At 39.3% G+C, this 17,856-nt stretch overlaps 1 protein-coding gene and 1 non-coding gene across 2 annotated transcripts in view; one reads left to right on the forward strand and one right to left on the reverse strand.

Moving 5' to 3' along the window:
* Window positions 1-12,282, forward strand: part of WDR76 (WD repeat domain 76) — a 49,085-nt gene extending 36,803 nt beyond the window's left edge. The window contains exons 10-13 of the mRNA XM_068991221.1: window positions 3,097-3,314; window positions 3,908-4,060; window positions 5,969-6,022; window positions 10,924-12,282. Coding sequence (XP_068847322.1) covers window positions 3,097-3,314; window positions 3,908-4,060; window positions 5,969-6,022; window positions 10,924-11,179 — 681 coding nt within the window. The 3' untranslated portion in view covers window positions 11,180-12,282. The remainder of the gene's footprint in view (window positions 1-3,096; window positions 3,315-3,907; window positions 4,061-5,968; window positions 6,023-10,923) is intronic.
* A 293-nt stretch (window positions 12,283-12,575) lies between these two features.
* Window positions 12,576-12,647, reverse strand: TRNAE-CUC (transfer RNA glutamic acid (anticodon CUC)). The gene has a single exon. It is a non-coding gene; the product is annotated as a tRNA-Glu (tRNA).
* Between the last annotated feature and the right edge of the window lie 5,209 nt (window positions 12,648-17,856).

Raw genomic sequence — 17,856 nt, forward strand, 5'->3', positions numbered from 1 at the left:
ACCTCTGTCCATAGTTTGAAGAACTATGGCACTCTGTCTACCAGATGGAATACCTTGAATCTATTCTTCACCTCCCCTGTATAATCATACGGGATTTATTTAGGTCATACCTGAATGGTCTAGTGGTTTTCCCTACTTTCTTCAATTTAAGTCTGAATTTTGCAATAAGGAACTGATGATCTGAGCTACAGCCAGCTCCAGGTCTTGTTTTTGCTGACTATAATAGAGCTTCTCCATCTTTGTCTGCAAAGAATATAATCAGTCTGATTGCAGTATTGACTACCTGGTGATGTCCATGTGTAGAATGGTCTGTTGTATTGTTGGAAGAGGGTGTTTGCTATGACCAGTGCATTCTCTTGGCAAAACTCTATTAGCCTTGCACTGCTTCATTTTGTACTCCAAGGCCAAACTTGCTTGTTACTCCAGGTATCTCTTGACTTCCTACTTTTGCATTCCAATCCTCTATGATGAAAAAGACATCTTTTTTTTTTTGGTGTCAAATCTACAAGTTCTTGTACGTTTTCATAGAACTGTTCTGCTTCTTTGGCATAAGTGGTTGGGGCATAGACTCAGATTATTGTGCTGACATATTTTCCAAATTTGCTGACATATTGAGTGCAGCACTTTAACACCATCATTTAGGATTTTAAATAACTCAGCTGGTTTGCCTTGGAAATGAACCAAGATTATTCTTTCATTTTTGAGATTGTACCCAAGTACTGCATTTTGGACTCTTTTGTTGACTATGAGGGCTACTTCTTTTCTTCTAAGGGATTCTTGCCCACAGTAGTAGATACAGTGGTCATCTGAATTAAATTTGCCCATTCCCGTCCATTTTAGTTCATTGATTCCTAAGTTGATCTAAGATTTTTTTTTTAAATGTCAGTGTTGTGAATTAAGTCATAGTTTAAAAAACATGGTGAGAGTGAAGTTTATGGTATAGGAAATACTGCATCTCAGTAAAACTGTAAAAAGAAATTAAGAAGGGGAAAAAAGAAATAGTGAACCAAATCAAACCCACGTGCAGACTTGATTCTGTCAACAGACAGCTGTTAGACGCCTTGAAGCTGAGGCAGAGGTGTCAGTAACTAAAGCTTTAGGCTCCTGGTCTGTGGTCTAGCAAGGTGGTGTTGAGGATAAATAACATCATTTTTGGGATTCTCGATCTGTAGATCAGTCTTGCCATCTCCTGCTTGAGTGTGTCCAATCTACCTTGATTCATGGCCTAGCATTCCAGGTTCCTATGCACTACTGTTCTTTATAGCGTTGGACTTTACTTTCACCACCAGACACATCCAAAACTAAGCATCATTTCTGCTTTGGCCCAGCTGCTCCATTCTTTTTGGAGCTATTAGTAATTGCTCTCTGCTCTTCCCTCATAGCATGTTGGACCCTTTCCGATTTGGAGGAGGTCGGTGTGCATCTTCTGGTGTTCTATCTTTTTGCCTTTTTATACTGTTCATGAGGTTTTCCTGACAAGAATACTAGCATGGGTTGCCATTTCCTTCTCCAGTGGGCCATATTTTGTCAGAACTCCTCAGTGTGACCTGTCTTGGGTCACCCTGCACAGCATCACTCATAGTGTCATTGAGTTAAACAAGTCCCTTCACCATGACAAGGCTGTTGTTCATGACGGGGATTTGCTTATTAGTAATTATTGTAATTATTTAAAGAAATGTCTCTTGGGATCTTTGCCTGTTTTTACTGGGGTTTTTACTGGGATTATCTGTATTTTTAGTATTGAGTTGTCAAAGTTCTCCACTTATTTATTTTTTTAAAAGTCAGGCTTATTGAGGTATACAATACATACTATAAAACTTACCTATTTTAGGTGTGCAGTTTTATGAATCTTGGCAAACTTATGAAACCACCACTGCAATCAAGATATAGAAAGTTTCCATCACCTGAAAAAAATTACCTCATGACCCTCTGCAGTTAGTCCTCTCCTCCTTCCCAAGCCCCTGGGAACCAGTGATGTGATTACTGTCCATATAATTAAAAAAAGTTTTATTGAAGTATAGTGGATTTACAGTGTTACGTTTCAAGTGTACAGCACAGTGAATCAGTTACACATATTATCCACAAGATTCTTTTCCCATATAGACCTTTACAGAGTATTGAGGACAGTTCTGTGTACTATACAGCAGGTTCTTATTAGTTATCTATTTTATATATATTAGTGTGTATGTGTCAGTCCCAGTTTATCCACCCCTCCCTCATCTTCTGGTAAACACAGTTTATTTTCTACATTCGTGACTCGACTTCTGTTTTGTTATTTGTACCCTTTTTTTAGGTTCCACATGTAAGCAATATATGGTATTTGTCTGTATCTGATTTACTTCACTCAGAATGACAATCTCTAGGTCCATCGATGGTTCTGCAAATAGCATTAGTTTGTTATTTTTTGTGGCTGACATTCCATCAGGGTGTTCCTGGTGGCTTAGATGGTAAAAAATCTGCCTGCAGTGTGGGAAACCTGGGTTCAATTCCTGGGTTGGGAAGAACCCCTGGAGAAGGGAATGGCTACCCACTCCAGTATTCTGGCCTGGAGAATTCCATGGACTCTGCAGCCCATGGGGACATGACTGAGCGGCTTTCACAGAAACTGAATATCCCGTCGTACATGTGCACCACATCTTCTTTATCCACTCCACTGTGGATGCACCCTTTAGGTTGCCTCCATGTCTCGGCTATTGTAAATAGTGCTGCTGTGAACATTGGGGTGCATATAGCTTTTTGAGTTTCAATTTGTATTTCAATTGAGTAGAATTCAGATTCAATCTATTTCCTAGTAAGTTTCAGGGTAGATCTGCAACTGAGGTTTATTGGATTTACGAGATTTGGGATGTAGCCCCAGCATGGGTGGATGGGCTGTTTGATTGCAGGCAAGTCTTGGAGTTGATCAGTCAGTGCTTGCGATTCCATCTCTGCAAAAGAGGATGACCATTTTGTCCTGTGCTTCTTGTGGGGATGATGGGAGGATAAATGAGGTATTCGGGGTAAAGTGTTGTATTACTTTTTTAACAAAGAATTGATGCATTGGATTTTTTTTAAAAGAAGAGCATTACTTAAGTTGATTGTTCCTTATATCCTTAGGTATATAGAGATGAAACAAGAAGCTTTTCCTCCTTTGACTTCTTGACAGAAGATGCCTCCACTTTAATAGTAGGTCACTGGGATGGAAGTATGTCACTAGTGGATAGGCGGACTCCTGGAACGTCTTGTGAGAAACTTATCAAATCATCTTCGAGCAAAATAAGAACTGTTCATGTGCACCCAGTGCAGAGACAGTATTTTATCACCGCAGGATTAAGGTATGTTCTTCATAAAATTTTATGATACAGATGTTTTAACATTAGGAATAATGTTTTAGTTTGATTGACAAAGACTTTTTTGTGATACCCACAGACCAAATAATTTTCCTTTCTAGGCTAATTTAAGGGTGTTTTTCTTTCTTTCCTTTTTTTTTTTTTTTAGTTTTTTTGTGATTCTTTAAAATGGGATTTAATACATAGTGAAAATATTGAAACAAATATACATTTTTGTTTTCCCTGGTCTTGCGCATTTACTTCAGTCTTTTGAGAAGAAAATCTGTAAAAAATGCAAGTTAAATGGGACCTACAATTTCTTAGTCTGTGTTAACTTTTTTCATGAGGCGATGAGAAAGCCAGCTAGAATCTTGTCTCTCTATACCCACCTGGTTACATATATATGCTATAATTTTGGAATTTTTCTAATTTTTAATCTATACCCATGTTTTTAAAAGTAATACAGAAGATCAGAGGGGCCTGTCTTAACTGTTCTTCAATGTAGTGTATATTTGAGTGTCTTAATTTATGTTCCGTGCTATTGTAGAGGCTTACTCTGTGTACTGTGATAACACTGAGAATTATTCCTCCTGTTACAGGGACATTCATATTTATGATGCAAGATGCCTGAAGCCCAGTAGAAACCAGCCTTTGATTTCTTTAACTGAACACACAAAGAGCATCGCTTCAGCCTATTTTTCACCTCTTACTGGTAACAGAGTAGTAACCACATGTGCTGATTGTAAGCTGAGGTAAATTGGGAAGACAGAAATACATTGTTAAGTCTGTAATTACTGTGTTCGTTAACCAGTAGCTTTGTTTACTATTACTTCTTATTAAATCACTAGCGTTAATTGTTTTGTAGCCATGTCTAGGTTCCCAAAGATCAATGACTTGTACTTAATATCATTTCAGCAGTTTTGGAATCTAAATTTTCTTGAGATTGGCAAGGAAGGTCTGTAACTACCCTGGGGAATGATGTCAGGCTTTCCTTTTAGCACTGAAATCTGATGAAATCAGGCTTGTGATATCTTGTGTGAAAGTCGCTCAGTCGTGTCCAGCTCTGTGACCCCATGGATTGTAACCTGTCAGGCTCCTCTGTCCATGGAATTCTCCAGGCCACAATACTGGAGTGGGTAGCTGTTCAGGGGATCTTCCCAACCCAGGGACTGAACCCAGGTCTCCCGCATTGCAGGTGGATTCTTCACCATCTGAGCTGCCAGGGAAGCCTAAGAACACTGGAATGGGTAACCTATCCCTCCTCCAGTAGGTCTTCCCGACCCAGCATCGAACCGTGGTCTCCCGCATTGCAGGTGGATCCTTTACCACCTGAGCTGCCAGGGAAGCCCTTCTGTGTGATATCTTGGGCAGAAGATAATTTTAGCATAGGAAGAAGCTCTTACTCTGGGGATAGTGGGATCCCTCCCACAAGTCAAGTGCTGAATTGAAGTTGCAGAGCCCTTGGCCATGGGCAGGCAGAAAAGATAGCAAAAACTGGGTCTCTGTACAAACTATTGGATAAAATTTTATGATTTTAGCTTTGGTATCATTCTATAGCTACTACCTAAAAATGGATTTTAAAATGTAATATAAGCCAGTTGAACAAAAATAGAAAATAATGCCAATTTTTAAAAATGTGGAGAATGTTAATGCAACAATGAAGGAAATAATTTTGTTCTCTTCTAAAATCCACAATTTTGCCTAACATTGCAAGCAGTTCTCAATTTATGAGACTTTTATCTTAAGTGATTTTGGAATGTGTTCATTATTCACTCAACAAGTATCTGTTGAATGTATACTATGGCTGGGCTCTAGAAAATCACCTAATTTCTGTTTAGACCCATATATTAGGAAGAACATGGTTTATATGTGTGTGAGAGGTGCCCTGTTAATTCCTTGTAAAGTCTGTGAGCATTGCCAGGTAGTACATTAAGCCCAGCCACAGCCCAGTGTCCCCTTTCCACCCATGCAGTTTTCTTTGTGTTAAGGACCACTTACTTGTCCCATTCCTGTTCATTTGCACTGCAGACTTTACTCTTGTGATTTGGCTTTCTGGTAATCTAATTAGAGTTCTAGTGCCAAGAAATGGCAGTGGGATAGCTAGGCACAAGGAGAAGGGCGAGGTGGTGATGACGTGGCTACTTTCTGCCAGGGTGCCTGGTGGAGGCTTCTGAGCTCCTGCAGTTGCCCCACACAGTTCCTCCCCTTAGTTACTGGCCAGCCAGTCTTGCCAGAGCCTGGAAGTGACAGTATGACGCCTTCAATCGATAGGTCTCATGGGGAACTTGCTCTCGATACATGCCTGCACTTTAGGTTATTTGTGCATTTTCAGACGACATCTGTTAGGTATGACCTATATTACTGTGGATCTGATTATAGAGTCTGGATTATCACTGTCGAATGTACATTTAAGTTTGGAATAATAGTGTTTAGTTTCCAAACTAAACTCTAAGAACTGAATTTTACAATATTCTTTGTAACTTTTATAAATATATTAGCTAGCTGAGGTTTGTTAGAACCTGATCCTATATATTTTAAAACAACAACCATTTCATTATCATGAACCAGTGAAAAACTTGTTAAATACCCTGATGATATTTCAGAAAAATCTCAAACAATAAAAAGAGTGTGCTTCTTTATTCTTGCTGTTTATTTTGCAGAATCTTTGACAGCAGCTGTATATCCTCGAAGATTCCTCTTCTTACCACCATCAGGTCAGTGCCCATATGCCAAATAATGTGGACCCTGGGTTACTGTGAGCTCTTTGTTGGACTGCATACGTTAGACATCTGATTATCAAAGAGATGTATAGGTCTGATTTTATATTCCAGTGTTCCTGGTTACTTGTTCCTATCCCATCCAGAAGAGTTCTTGCTTCCAGGTTGCCGGTGTCTACAAAGAGGTTCTGTCTCTTTTAGTCTGTAGCTATTCTCTGCTTCTGAGTGGTTACATTTGGTTAAGGTGAATGACTTTTCAAAAACTAAATTAGTCATGTTATCATATTGAGACCGACTTGCTCGAGAGGCTAGCTGAAGCACTCTTTATTTGCGCCTGTTTCTTCTGGGCTTAGCTTCCCCATCTTCCTATTTCTTTGTTTGGTTATCCTCTTTTTGCATCTGCTACCTTTAATATATGTATTGTACAGCAAACTTTACTCAGTGTCTGCTTCCTACACATACTTTTTTATCAGCGTTTATTAAGTTGGGGACAGGGCATGCAATATATGTTAACTGTTGCTTCATGAGTTTTATAGTCTATAGAGGCTATATTTAATATGCTTATTTTCTTTTTCACAGAATTTCCCCTCTTCATTTCCTTTTTCAAACTTTATTAACTATAGTTAGTTTGTTGACTTCTAGTGTGTATTTTTAAAAAATTATCTAGGATGATGATTCTGGGGTCAGTAGAGATAAGGTCATTGAATGGCAGTGAGAAATGTGGTTCTCCATTGTTCATGCTTCTTTAATAAGAAAGGGCTGTTGGTGGTGTTGCGATGTAGAGAATAAAAGGGCAGTGCTTTTGTTCTTTGTTTGGAGAGCAGTGAAGAGGCCCACATATATTTAAATTGTTTTTTACCTTATTTTTAGTTGTGATTGTAAACACGTAACAGTAAGTCAGCCACCTTAACTATTTATATGTATACAGTTCAGTAGTGTTAGGTGTGATCACATTGTGCAACAGAGTTCTAGAATTTTCTGTCTTGCAAAACTGAACCTGGCCCATGAGACATTAATTCCTCTCTCTTTTCCAGATTGTGGCAGCCATCTGTCTAGTTTGCATTTCTATGATTTTTACTACTTTATGTATTTCATATGAGTGAAATCATAGAGCATTTGTTTTTTTGTGATGGGTTTATTTCACTTAGTGTAATGTCCTTGATGTTCATCCATGTTCTAGCATGTAACAGGATCTTCTCCCTTTTTAAAGGCTGCATAATAATTCCATTGCATGTATATGCCATATTTTCTTTATCCATTCACCTCTTGATCGACATTTGGGTTGTTTCTACCTCTTGACTATTGTGAAAAAGCCTACAGTGAACAAATGGGTGTAAAGCTATCTCTTCAAGATCCTGTTTTGAATTCTTTTGGATAATACCCAGAAAGGAGATTTTAATGGATCATCTGATAATTTTATTTTCAATTTTTTGAGGAACCTCTATACTGTTTTTCCATAGCTGCCAAACCATTTTACGTTCCAGGAGTGCACCAGGGTTCTAATTTCTCTTTATATATATGTATCAATACTTATCCTGATGATTGTGAGGTAATATATCATTGTGATTCTGATTTGCATTTCTCTAATGATCAGTGATGATAAACATCTTTTCATATGCTTATTGACCATTTGTCTATCTTCTTTAGAGGATTGTCTGTTTAGGTCTTTTGTTTTGAATTGCATCATGTTTGTTGTTGAGTTATAGAAATTCTTTACATATTCTGCATTATCAAATATATGATTTTCAAATGTTTTCTACCATTTTGTGGGTTGCCTTCTCAGTCTGTTGATTGTTTCCTTTGCACAGTTTATAAGTATGATGTAGATTTGTCTATTTTTGCTTTTGTTGCCTGTACTTTTGGTGTCATATCCAGAAAATCATTGCTAAATCCAGTGTACTGAAACTTTCCCCTGTGTTTTCTTCTGTGTTTTATTAAGAGTTCCAAGTCTTAGGTATAGGTCTTTAATCAACTTTGAGTTGATTTTAGTATATAGTATGAGGTTATGGTGGTTTAGTCACTACGTCATCTATGACTCTTGTGACCCTGTGGACTGTAGCCCGTCAGGCTTCTCTGTCCATGGGATTTTCAGGCAAGAATATTGGAGTGGGTTGCCATTTGCTCCTCCAGGGGATCTTTCCGACCCAGGGATGAAACCCCCATCTCCTACATCGCAGGCAGATTCTTCACCACTGAGCCATCAGGGTTACTGTCCAATATTATTCTTTTGCATGCAGATATCCGGTTTTGCCAGAAGCATTTTTTGAAGGGACTCTCCTTTCCCCGTTTTGTGGCCTTGGCACCCTTGTTGAGTGTCATTTGACCGGGAGCGAGGGCGTTTCCTTATGGGCTCTGTTTTGTCCCGCTGGTCCATAGCGGCTGTCTCTATACCAGTACCGCACTGTCATGGTTTCTGTTGCTTTGTGTAGTATATTTTGAAATCAGGATATATGAGGCCCCCAACTTTGTTCTTCTTTTTAAAGATTATTTTGGCTGTTTGTAAAATCCCTTGAGCTTTCATATTAATTTTAGGATTTTTTTTTTTCTATTTCTGTAAAACGTGCCCTTGGGATTGATTGCATTGGTTGAATTCTACAGATCACTTTGGGTAGTACAGACATTTTAACAATATTGAGTCTTCTAATCCACAGGCAATTTATTTGTGTCTTTATTTGTTTGTGTCTTATTTGTGTCTTTTGTTTGTTTCAGTAATGCTTTGTAGTTTTCAGTGTACAAATCTTTCATATCTTTGGTTAAATTTATTCCAAAATATTTTATTCTTGTTGATGTTATTACACATGGGATTTAAAGAAATATATTTATTTGTTTTTGACTCTGCTGGGTTTCTGTTGCTGTGTGCAGGCTTTCTCCAGCTGTGGTAAGCGGAGCTACCCTTCATTGGGGTGCGTGGGCTTCTTATTGTGGCAGCCTCTCTAGTTGAGGAGCATGGGTTCTAGAGCACAAGCCCAGCAGCTGTGGTGCACATGCTCTGTTGCCCCGTGGCATGTGTCATCTTCCCAGACCGGGAATCAAGCCCATGTCCCCCGCATTGGCAGGTGGCTTCTAACCACTGGACCGCCAGGGAAGTCCTGGGGTTGTTTTCTTGTTTTCCTTTCTGGATTGGTCATTGTTAGTGTGTAGAAATGCAGCTGATTTTTGTGTGTTGATTATATCCTGCAAATTTGCTGAGATTTCGTTTTAACTGTGTGTGTGTAGTCTTTAATCCTATGCAGTTTTCTAATTCTACCAAATTTCCAGTGTTAAATATGTTGAATAGATGGCAAGAAAGGGATCCTTGCCTTTTACCAGATCTTACAGGAAAAGCTTTCAGTCTTTCATCATTGAGTATAATGTTAGCTGTGGGCCTTTAATATATGACCCCTATTTTATTATGTTGAGATCGTTTCTGTCTGTTCCTGGTTTGTTGAGTGTTTATCATGAAAGGGTATTGAATTTTGTCAGATGGTTTTTCAGTACCAGTTGAGAGGATCTTATGATTTTTGTCCTTCATTCTGTTTAGGTGGTAGGTCAATTAGTTGGGTTTTGTGTTTTGAACCTTCCTTGCATTCCAGGTATAAATTCAACTTGGTCATGGTGTATAACCCTTTTAATGTGCTGTTTGAATTTTTTTGCTGGTATTCTGTTGAGAATTTTATACCAATATTCATCAGGAATATTCGTCTGTAGGGCTTTTTGCTTTTTTTCTCCCAGTAGGGTCTTTGTCTGGCTTTGGTATTAGAGGTGTTTGCCTCATAGAATGAATTCCTCTTCAGTTTTTTGGAAGAGTTTGAGGAGCATTTGGTGTTAATTCTTACTTAAATGTTACATAGAAATCTTTAGTGAAGCCATCTGGTCCGGGGCTTTCTTTGATGGGAAGTTTTTGGTTATTGTTTTAATCCCCTTACTAGTTACAGTTCTGGTTAGATTTTCTATTTTTTTTTGATTCAGTCTTGGTAAATTTTATGTGTTTGGGAATGTATTCATTTCTTCTGGATTGTCCAGTTTATTGGTGTATGGTTGTTCATAGTATTATAACCCTTTTTATTTCTGTAACATAAGTTGTCCCAGTTTCATTTCTTATTTTAGTTATCTGCACTTTCTGTTTTCTTAATCTAGCTTGCCAGTTTTGTTCTCTTAAAAAAACCAGCTCCTAGTTTATTTTTCCTATTGTTTTTGTATTCTCTAATTCTTTTATCTCTAATCTTTATTATTTCCTTCCTTCTGCTAACTTTTGGTTTTGATTATTCTTCTTTTTCTAGTTCCTTGAGATGTAGTTAGATTGTTGATTTTGATATCTTTCTTCTTTTTTGATGTTTACTGTTAAAAATTTCCCTCTTAGTATTGCTTTCATAGCATCCCATAGATTTTGGTAGTTGTATTTTTATTTGTGTACAGATATCTTCTAATTTCCCTTGTGATTTTTTTTCTTTGAGCCCCCAAAGTACTTTTTACCTTACGGTTGTATAGGTTATATAAAATGATTTCAGGGTTTGGTTATTAGGGGAATACAAATATGGGAAATAGATTCTGTTAAACAGCAGTAACTTAGATTGTGTATTTCTTTATTCTAGGTCTTGTGTTTGCATGTGCTAAAAAAAAAAAGGAGGGGAGTGTATTGAGTTAGGAAGCCAAACAAAAATGTTGCCATTTCAGTATGTTCAGTGACCATGCACTGAGCACAAACCACTGTACTCAGCACTGGAGATTCAGAAATGCAGACATCATCTCTCTCCCGGGTTTCAGTCTTGTAGGAAGGATAAGATTAGGTCGTTGATGACTCAGTAACTTGAAACTTGGCAGAGAAAACCAGCATTTAGGAGCAGTGCCATCTTTACCCTCTGCCCATGCTATTTTGAGTTATTTAACACTTACTGTCTTTCAAAAAATTGTTTCATTAGGCACAACACCATCACCGGGCGATGGCTGACCAGGTTCCAGGCCGTGTGGGACCCTAAGCAGGAAGACTGTGTCATAGTTGGCAGCATGGCCCAGCCACGGCGAGTGGAGATTTTCCATGAGACAGGAAAGTGGGTGCATTCTTTTCTGGGTGGAGAATGCCTTGCCTCTGTGTGTTCCATCAATGCTATGCACCCAACTCGGTATATTTTGGCTGGAGGTAATTCCAGTGGGAGGGTACATGTTTTTATGAACTAAGAAAGTTGTGGACTTTTGGGTTTGGAAACACCAATTTGTTCAAATTAATCTGTCTAAGGAGCCTAGTAATTCGTGTGGCTTAGTCTGTTTACTTGGTAATATGTACTATTTAGCGAATATAAATTTGCTTTGTAAATAAGAATTATGAGCAGAATGTACTTTTAGGAAGAGAGAGGCCTTGGAGGTTGTTTCTGTAGGATGTGGAGGGCATTGGAGGGGAGACTGTGATGCTTTCAGCACTTTCAACCAGGCAGAATGTGGAGAAATTCCAGCATTATAAATTACAAAGCTTTGAGTGATCAGTGTTTTGGTTGTTTTTGTCGCCTTGATTCTATAGTCATATATAGATTTGTGGTTTATTTTACAGTTTGAAATACATATTTATTTCTAGACTTAAATACACTGGAAGGGATCCTGAAAGGTTATCTCATCTGAGTGATTTTGAAACTTTTAATTTTTTAAACTGAGCACTTTTTCCCCCTTGCCTCTAAATTAAATCTTACATGAAATCCCAAGATAATTGCTGAGAGGCTGTGGTTCACTTGGGCAGGGCCTGGGTCCCTGTGTTGACCTTCTCCTCACTCCTCTCCATGGCTCCTGAGACACAGCCAGGGAGTCCCAGGGCTTGTAGGCACAGGGTTGGAATATACTAATCCCTGCCACCCAGTGTGAGATTACTTTTAGACCACTGTTTCCCAGACTGGATTGTAGCTATTGACGTGACTTAAGTGACCATGACCAGTGTCTAAAAAAATGAAAAGGAGACAAATAGTAAAGAATAGCAAACATAATTAGAACAAATATTCTTTTGTGAAACTTAGTTCCATGCATACATAGCTGTAGGTATACATGCATATGTATTTTATGATGTAAAATGTATTTCTTTATTACTGTGGTCATGGTTAAAGAAGTAAGAGCTCCTACCCTAGAAGGTCCCAGCCAGCTTTATGTGTCCTTGTCTTTTAAACTCTCCAGAGGAGATTTAGTAGCCTGGGAAAGTGTTATGGAATTCCATTTCTGGCGTTTATTCATTAAAAATACTTGTTTTCAGAAGCTGTGGCAACTTGAATGTGTCTGTTGTTGGACCCTACTAAATCAGCAACTGAGATTACTGTGTGTTATTATTGATTCAACTTTTTCTGTTGTTCATTGCCAAATGACTACTGAAAGACTGTTCTAAATAGTTTCAGCAATATGCCTGATTTCTAAGAGGAAATATGATTTTTCCAGAATGGTATGTCACAGAAATAAAGTGATATATGTAATTTCCTTGAATAACATTTTTGTCTTTTTTAAAATTTATTCATTTGGCTGGGCCATGTCTTAGTTGTGGCATGCAGGATCCTCAGTCTTTGTTGCAGTATGCAGGATTTTAGCTGCAGTATGTGGGATCCAGTTCCCTGACTAGGGATTGAACCTGGACCCCTGCATTGAGAGCACAGTGTCTTAACCACTGGACCACCAGGGAAGTTCCTCCAACGTTTTGCTTACATAATTTCCTTCTCTGTAATTAAAGACTAAACACATTTTGAAGCTTATTAAAAGGTTGTGGGTATTTATAAGGAATAGGGTTTCTCTTGTTTTCTTGGTGCTGGAATACAGGAATTGATAAGCAAGGTGGAAATACGAATTTATGAAATACAAAATAAGGCTATGTGAAGTTGTACAGGTGCACGTGCTTAACTGCTCAGTTCTGTCCGACTCTTTGTGATCCCGTGGACTGTAGCCTGCCAGGCTCCTCTGTCCATGGGATTCTCTCAGCAAGAACACTGGAGTGGTTTGCCATTTTCTCCTCCAGCGGATCTTCCTGACCCAGGGATCGAGCTAGAACTCGCACCTCTTATGTCTCCCGCATTGGCGCCCCCTGGGAAGCCCTGTGTGAAGCCGAGGTATGTTATAAACTGCTCTGGAAATAGTTAAAGGAAGACTTTAGGCTCCCTTCCCCTTTTCCACACCACTTAATTTTATGGGTTCTAGTCTTGGCTGGTTCTGTGGGAACTGTTCTTTTTCTTAACATGTTGTGAAACTACTCTTAATCAAATTAGTACTGTCATTTAAGCCTTGAATACCTCGTGGTAATTGCCTGGCTTCTGCTATAAATGTTAGAACATTCTTGATGTTTCTCACTCTTGTGGTCTCTTGCCATTGTAGCTTCATAAGCTGTGCTATTTATGTCCATTCAAGAGTTCTCTCTTCTTGAGGCAGTGTAGGAGGGAGAGTGAGTAGGGGGCTTGTTTCTTCATGGTAAGCTCTACAGTGAAACAGTTGTTTAAATCTAGAAAGCACATAGAGGACAATTGTCTCCCTTATGACATCCTTAAACTGTACTCTGTTGTGAAAGGCACTTTTCCCAGAGACTTGCTTAAAGTCATGTGGCTTCTGTAATTATGTGTGTGTTATGTTTGCACTATCTCCTTCCTGGATAAACCTTTTGTGTTAGTTGGCCTTTATAATATCTCATAACCGTGTAAGCTCTGAATTCTACTGGTGTTATTTTCTTTGAGATGCCTGACTTTTTTTTTTTTTTATGTGACATTAAGGAGGAAGAAGATGATCTCGTTTGGGGTGAATGGAGACTTGGTCAGACTAAGAGAAACTGCAAATGATTAGGGACTGATAGAATCTTACTTGCTTAAGACCTGTTTTAGTATTCTGGCTTTTGAGTTACCTTTCCACAGAGAAGACTTTGCAAAGGCACTTCTCCAGGAAAGCAGAGAGCTTTAGGGCTGTGGTTCAAAGATTTAAGTATTTTCAGCCAGTGTACAGGGGACGAGGAGGAGGGCAGAGAAGCGCCTTCTGTATCAAACTTGAAGGAAAAAATAGAAAGGATGTGCACACAGTTGAGTCCTCGTCAGTTAGCCAAGAAGGGCGGCAGCTGTGAATCTGTAGCGTCATGGGAAACCACTCTCATCCAGTGGTTCTCATGCTTTTTCCTCTTCAGCTCACTTTAAGCAAAGATTTTTGTTGATTAGAAAAAAAAAAACTTTACTGGGGACAGAACACTGGATATCATTTTAAAGCTAATAGGAATCTCTTAAAATGTGGAGGAAACTGCTTTCGGAAGATGATCTGGTGGCAGAATGGAGGGTTGGAGGACAGGTAGAACTGAAAACAAGATTGGGTAATAAGTAGCACAGTGGACCTTAGTTTCACCTTTTATGCTCATGGAATTTAGAAGACCGTTACCAAGCCTGTAGTCATAGAGTGGTTACAGAATGAGATGAGATAGTGTTAAAGGAATGGATGCTGAAAGTACGTGTGAGCACGAGGTTTGTCACTGTGGTGGTGAGGTCATCCTGTTCCCTCTATAGGAGGTGTTTTCTGTTCTTTTTCTTCAGTTCAGTTGAGTCGCTCAGTCGAGTCCGACTCTTTGTGACCCCATGAATCGCAGCACGCCAGGCCTCCCCATCCATCACCAACTCCTGGAGTTCACCCAAACTCATGTCCATCGAGTCATTGATGCCGTCCAGCCATCTCATCCTCTGTCGTCCCCTTCTCCCCCTGCCCCCAATCCCTCCCAGCATCAGAGTCTTTCCCAATGAGTCAGCTCTTCTCATGAGGTGGCCAAAGTACTGGAGTTTCAGCTTTAGCATCATTCCTTCCAAAGAACACTCAGGACTGATCTCCTTTAGAATGGACTGGTTGGATCTCCTTGCAGTCCAAGGGACTCTCGAGAGTCTTCTCCAACAACACCACAGTTCAAAAGCATTAATTCTTCGGCGCTCAGCTTTCTTCACAGTCCAACTTTCACATCCATACATGACTACTGGAAAAATCATAGCCTTGACTAGACGGACCTTTGTTGGCAAAGTAATGTCTCTGCTTTTAAATATATTATCTAGGTTGGTCACAACTTTCCTTCCAAGGAGTAAGCGTCTTTTAATTAATTTCATGGCTGCAGTCACCATCTGCAGTGATTTTGGAGCCCCCCAAAATAAAAAGTCTGACACTGTTTCTTACTCCAGGCTTAATACCAGTTCAGAAGTTGGACCATCTAGGTTCTCCTCTGGGCTCTAAGACTGTGTAACCTTGGGGAAATAATTTGTTTTGTTTTTTCCTCATCAGAAAAACGAGGTCCAATTCATATTTAAAATCATTCCACACTTATAGCTTCTAAGTTCTTTTTTAAAAAAATTTATTTTTTAATTGAAGGATAATCGCTGGTACAGAATTTTGTTGCTTTCTATCAAACCTCAACATGAATCAGCCATGGGTATACATTTGTCCCTAAGTTCTTAATAGTATTTATCGGGTGGGGGGGGAGGGGAGAAGTAAAGATAATAGGTGACTCTAAGCAAAGTGATTCTTTTACACAGCAGTCAGCTGTGTAAACCCCACTGGTGTCCTTTTATCTATGGGCTGTTAACTTTAAGGAGGAGAAAGTGAGACCGGCTGCCAGTTACAAAGAAAAAAAGAGTCCACTCTCTTCTATGATATTTAAATATTTATTTAAGTTTAAAAATAATTTTCATGGCACCAGTGATTTTATGCTAACTACATACTGCATATGTAGAAAAAAGTACATTGCTTTGAAGGAAAATGTAACTTAGAATTTTTGGCACACGAAAGGTTAACAACTATATATATATATATATATTTTAATGAAACTAAGAAATTCACATTTGCAGGTAGTTTACCTTCTACTGCTTAAAGATGCAGTACACTATTCTTCAGTAAGAGTTTTATTTCCTCTGATAGATGAAGCTATGGAAACCATTGCTTTTTCTACAATGAGATCAAACTAATTTTGAGAGAAAATAGACATAGTGGAACACAGTAAAACTAGGTTAAAAAACGTGAACAACTTTTAATGATGGGGGAGATAGCAAAAAAGACTAGTCACCAACAGGGGAGGTTTGTTATTCAAGCATTATGTGAAAAGCAAATCGAAGGAGACTTTTCTATCTGTATTTTGTAGGTAGGATAAGCTCTGGAAAAAAAATAACCCACAAGTTTCTGTTCAGAGAGCAGATCCCGCTGTTGGAAGTTGTGTGGACAATTGTACCGTTGGAACTCTAGATACAAGTAACATACCAAGATACGGAATACTGCATCTTTCGTTAATGTGAATATGAAAGGTCAGAGTTCAGGCTCTCACTCACTGCATAGAAACACCATATTCTACAGACTGAGGTAGGAACACTACACTAAAAGGTAATCTGCTATGTTGCATAAGACAGTAGATATCCAGGGTAAAACAGCCCCGAGTCTCCTGACAGCCTTGTTCTCTTTGAGTCTGCTTTTCACTCAAGTCCTCTGCTAGTAAAGCCTTTCCTGTGTAGATGACAAGTGGCAGTGGCTATCTGGTTCTGAGTGATCCCTAATCTTGACTAGGATCTCCCTCAGGTTTTGTCTTGTCACTTGGAAAACAAGATGTTTGTAATTCTGCCCAAATTGTTGCTGGTATGGAAATGATCAGACAGGCCCTCCTCTTCTAGGCTTCGATTCTGGCTGCATATTAGCATTACAGTTCTTGATCTTGCTCATCGTGGCATCAGGCATCTCTTTGCTGGTTGGTTGTTTGAGCACCCTTTAAACAAGCCAGCCCAGCGCCTCTACTAGGAAATGATCCTGGATCTTTACCTGTCAGGAATCACAGCAGAGCTGGCCCTCCTGCTCACACACTGGTAAGAAACAGTTCTGTTGTCTAGATCGAGGTTGGCAAATTCTGGCCTGTGGGCCAAATTCAGCTCACCATCTGTTTTTATAAATAAAAATTCTATTGGAACAGAGCCTTGCTCCTTTATGCATTACCTGTGGCTGTTTTTGAACTCAGACAGCAGAGTGGAGTAGTTGCCACAGAGTACGGCCTTCAAAACCAAAATTTAAAAATATTTACTACCTGGCACTTCACAGAAGAACTTTGCTGACCCTTGATCTAGATAAAAGGGCGTTTAAAATTTCGCAGTACCCACCTTAAAAAGGAACTGTCTATTCCATGGCTCTTGTATTCTGTACGTGGATATGGTTCTGCCACCTCAGAGGACACACTAGGGCAAGGCAGACCTGCACACGACTCTCTCTGCTCTGCGCGCCCCAGGAATCTGTCCACGGACCATCCTACCCACGTCCTCCAGCCCCACATGACTTGGAAATCTCTCCCTGAGATGAAAACAAACAAGTTCTCGTGTGTGAGCGGCTGTAAGTGTTGTGGAGCTTGGGCGGCGGACCCCACACTCACCCTTCACACTTCCGCCTGCTTCAACGGCTCTCAGCCAGGACAGCCAGCGTTTTCCTACAGCTTTCATCTTCCTGGTGCAGAGGATGACCCTAGGGGGCAGTGTTTCTACAGCTAAGTGTTGGTCTCTGCCACGTTCACCTTCTTTTGGAGGCATCTGTTAGAACTCTTATTTAAAGAGATTCTTTTCCTGGTCCCTTCCAAGGCTGTTTTGGTTGATCTTGGAATTCTATTTTCTGAAGCTTTTCATTCTCAGGATCAGTTTCTTTCTTGCATCTTTTAAGTTCATCAGGCTCTATTATTTTTCCTACTCCATAAAGTAAAAACAAAAGGTGAATTGATAAGAAAATATTTTGTTTGTTAAAATATAAATTGAAATAGTCTTTTCTAGAGGGAGAGGGGTGTACAAAATAAGTACTGCTGTGTGATCTCAACAGTCTCTCCGGTACCTTAGCTCTGGTTTCTGTTAACTGTACTTAGTCCAACGTCTGACAGTGCT

The sequence above is a fragment of the Capricornis sumatraensis genome, chromosome 19 (genome assembly GCF_032405125.1).
Source record: "Capricornis sumatraensis isolate serow.1 chromosome 19, serow.2, whole genome shotgun sequence".
Lineage (NCBI taxonomy): Eukaryota > Metazoa > Chordata > Mammalia > Artiodactyla > Bovidae > Capricornis > Capricornis sumatraensis.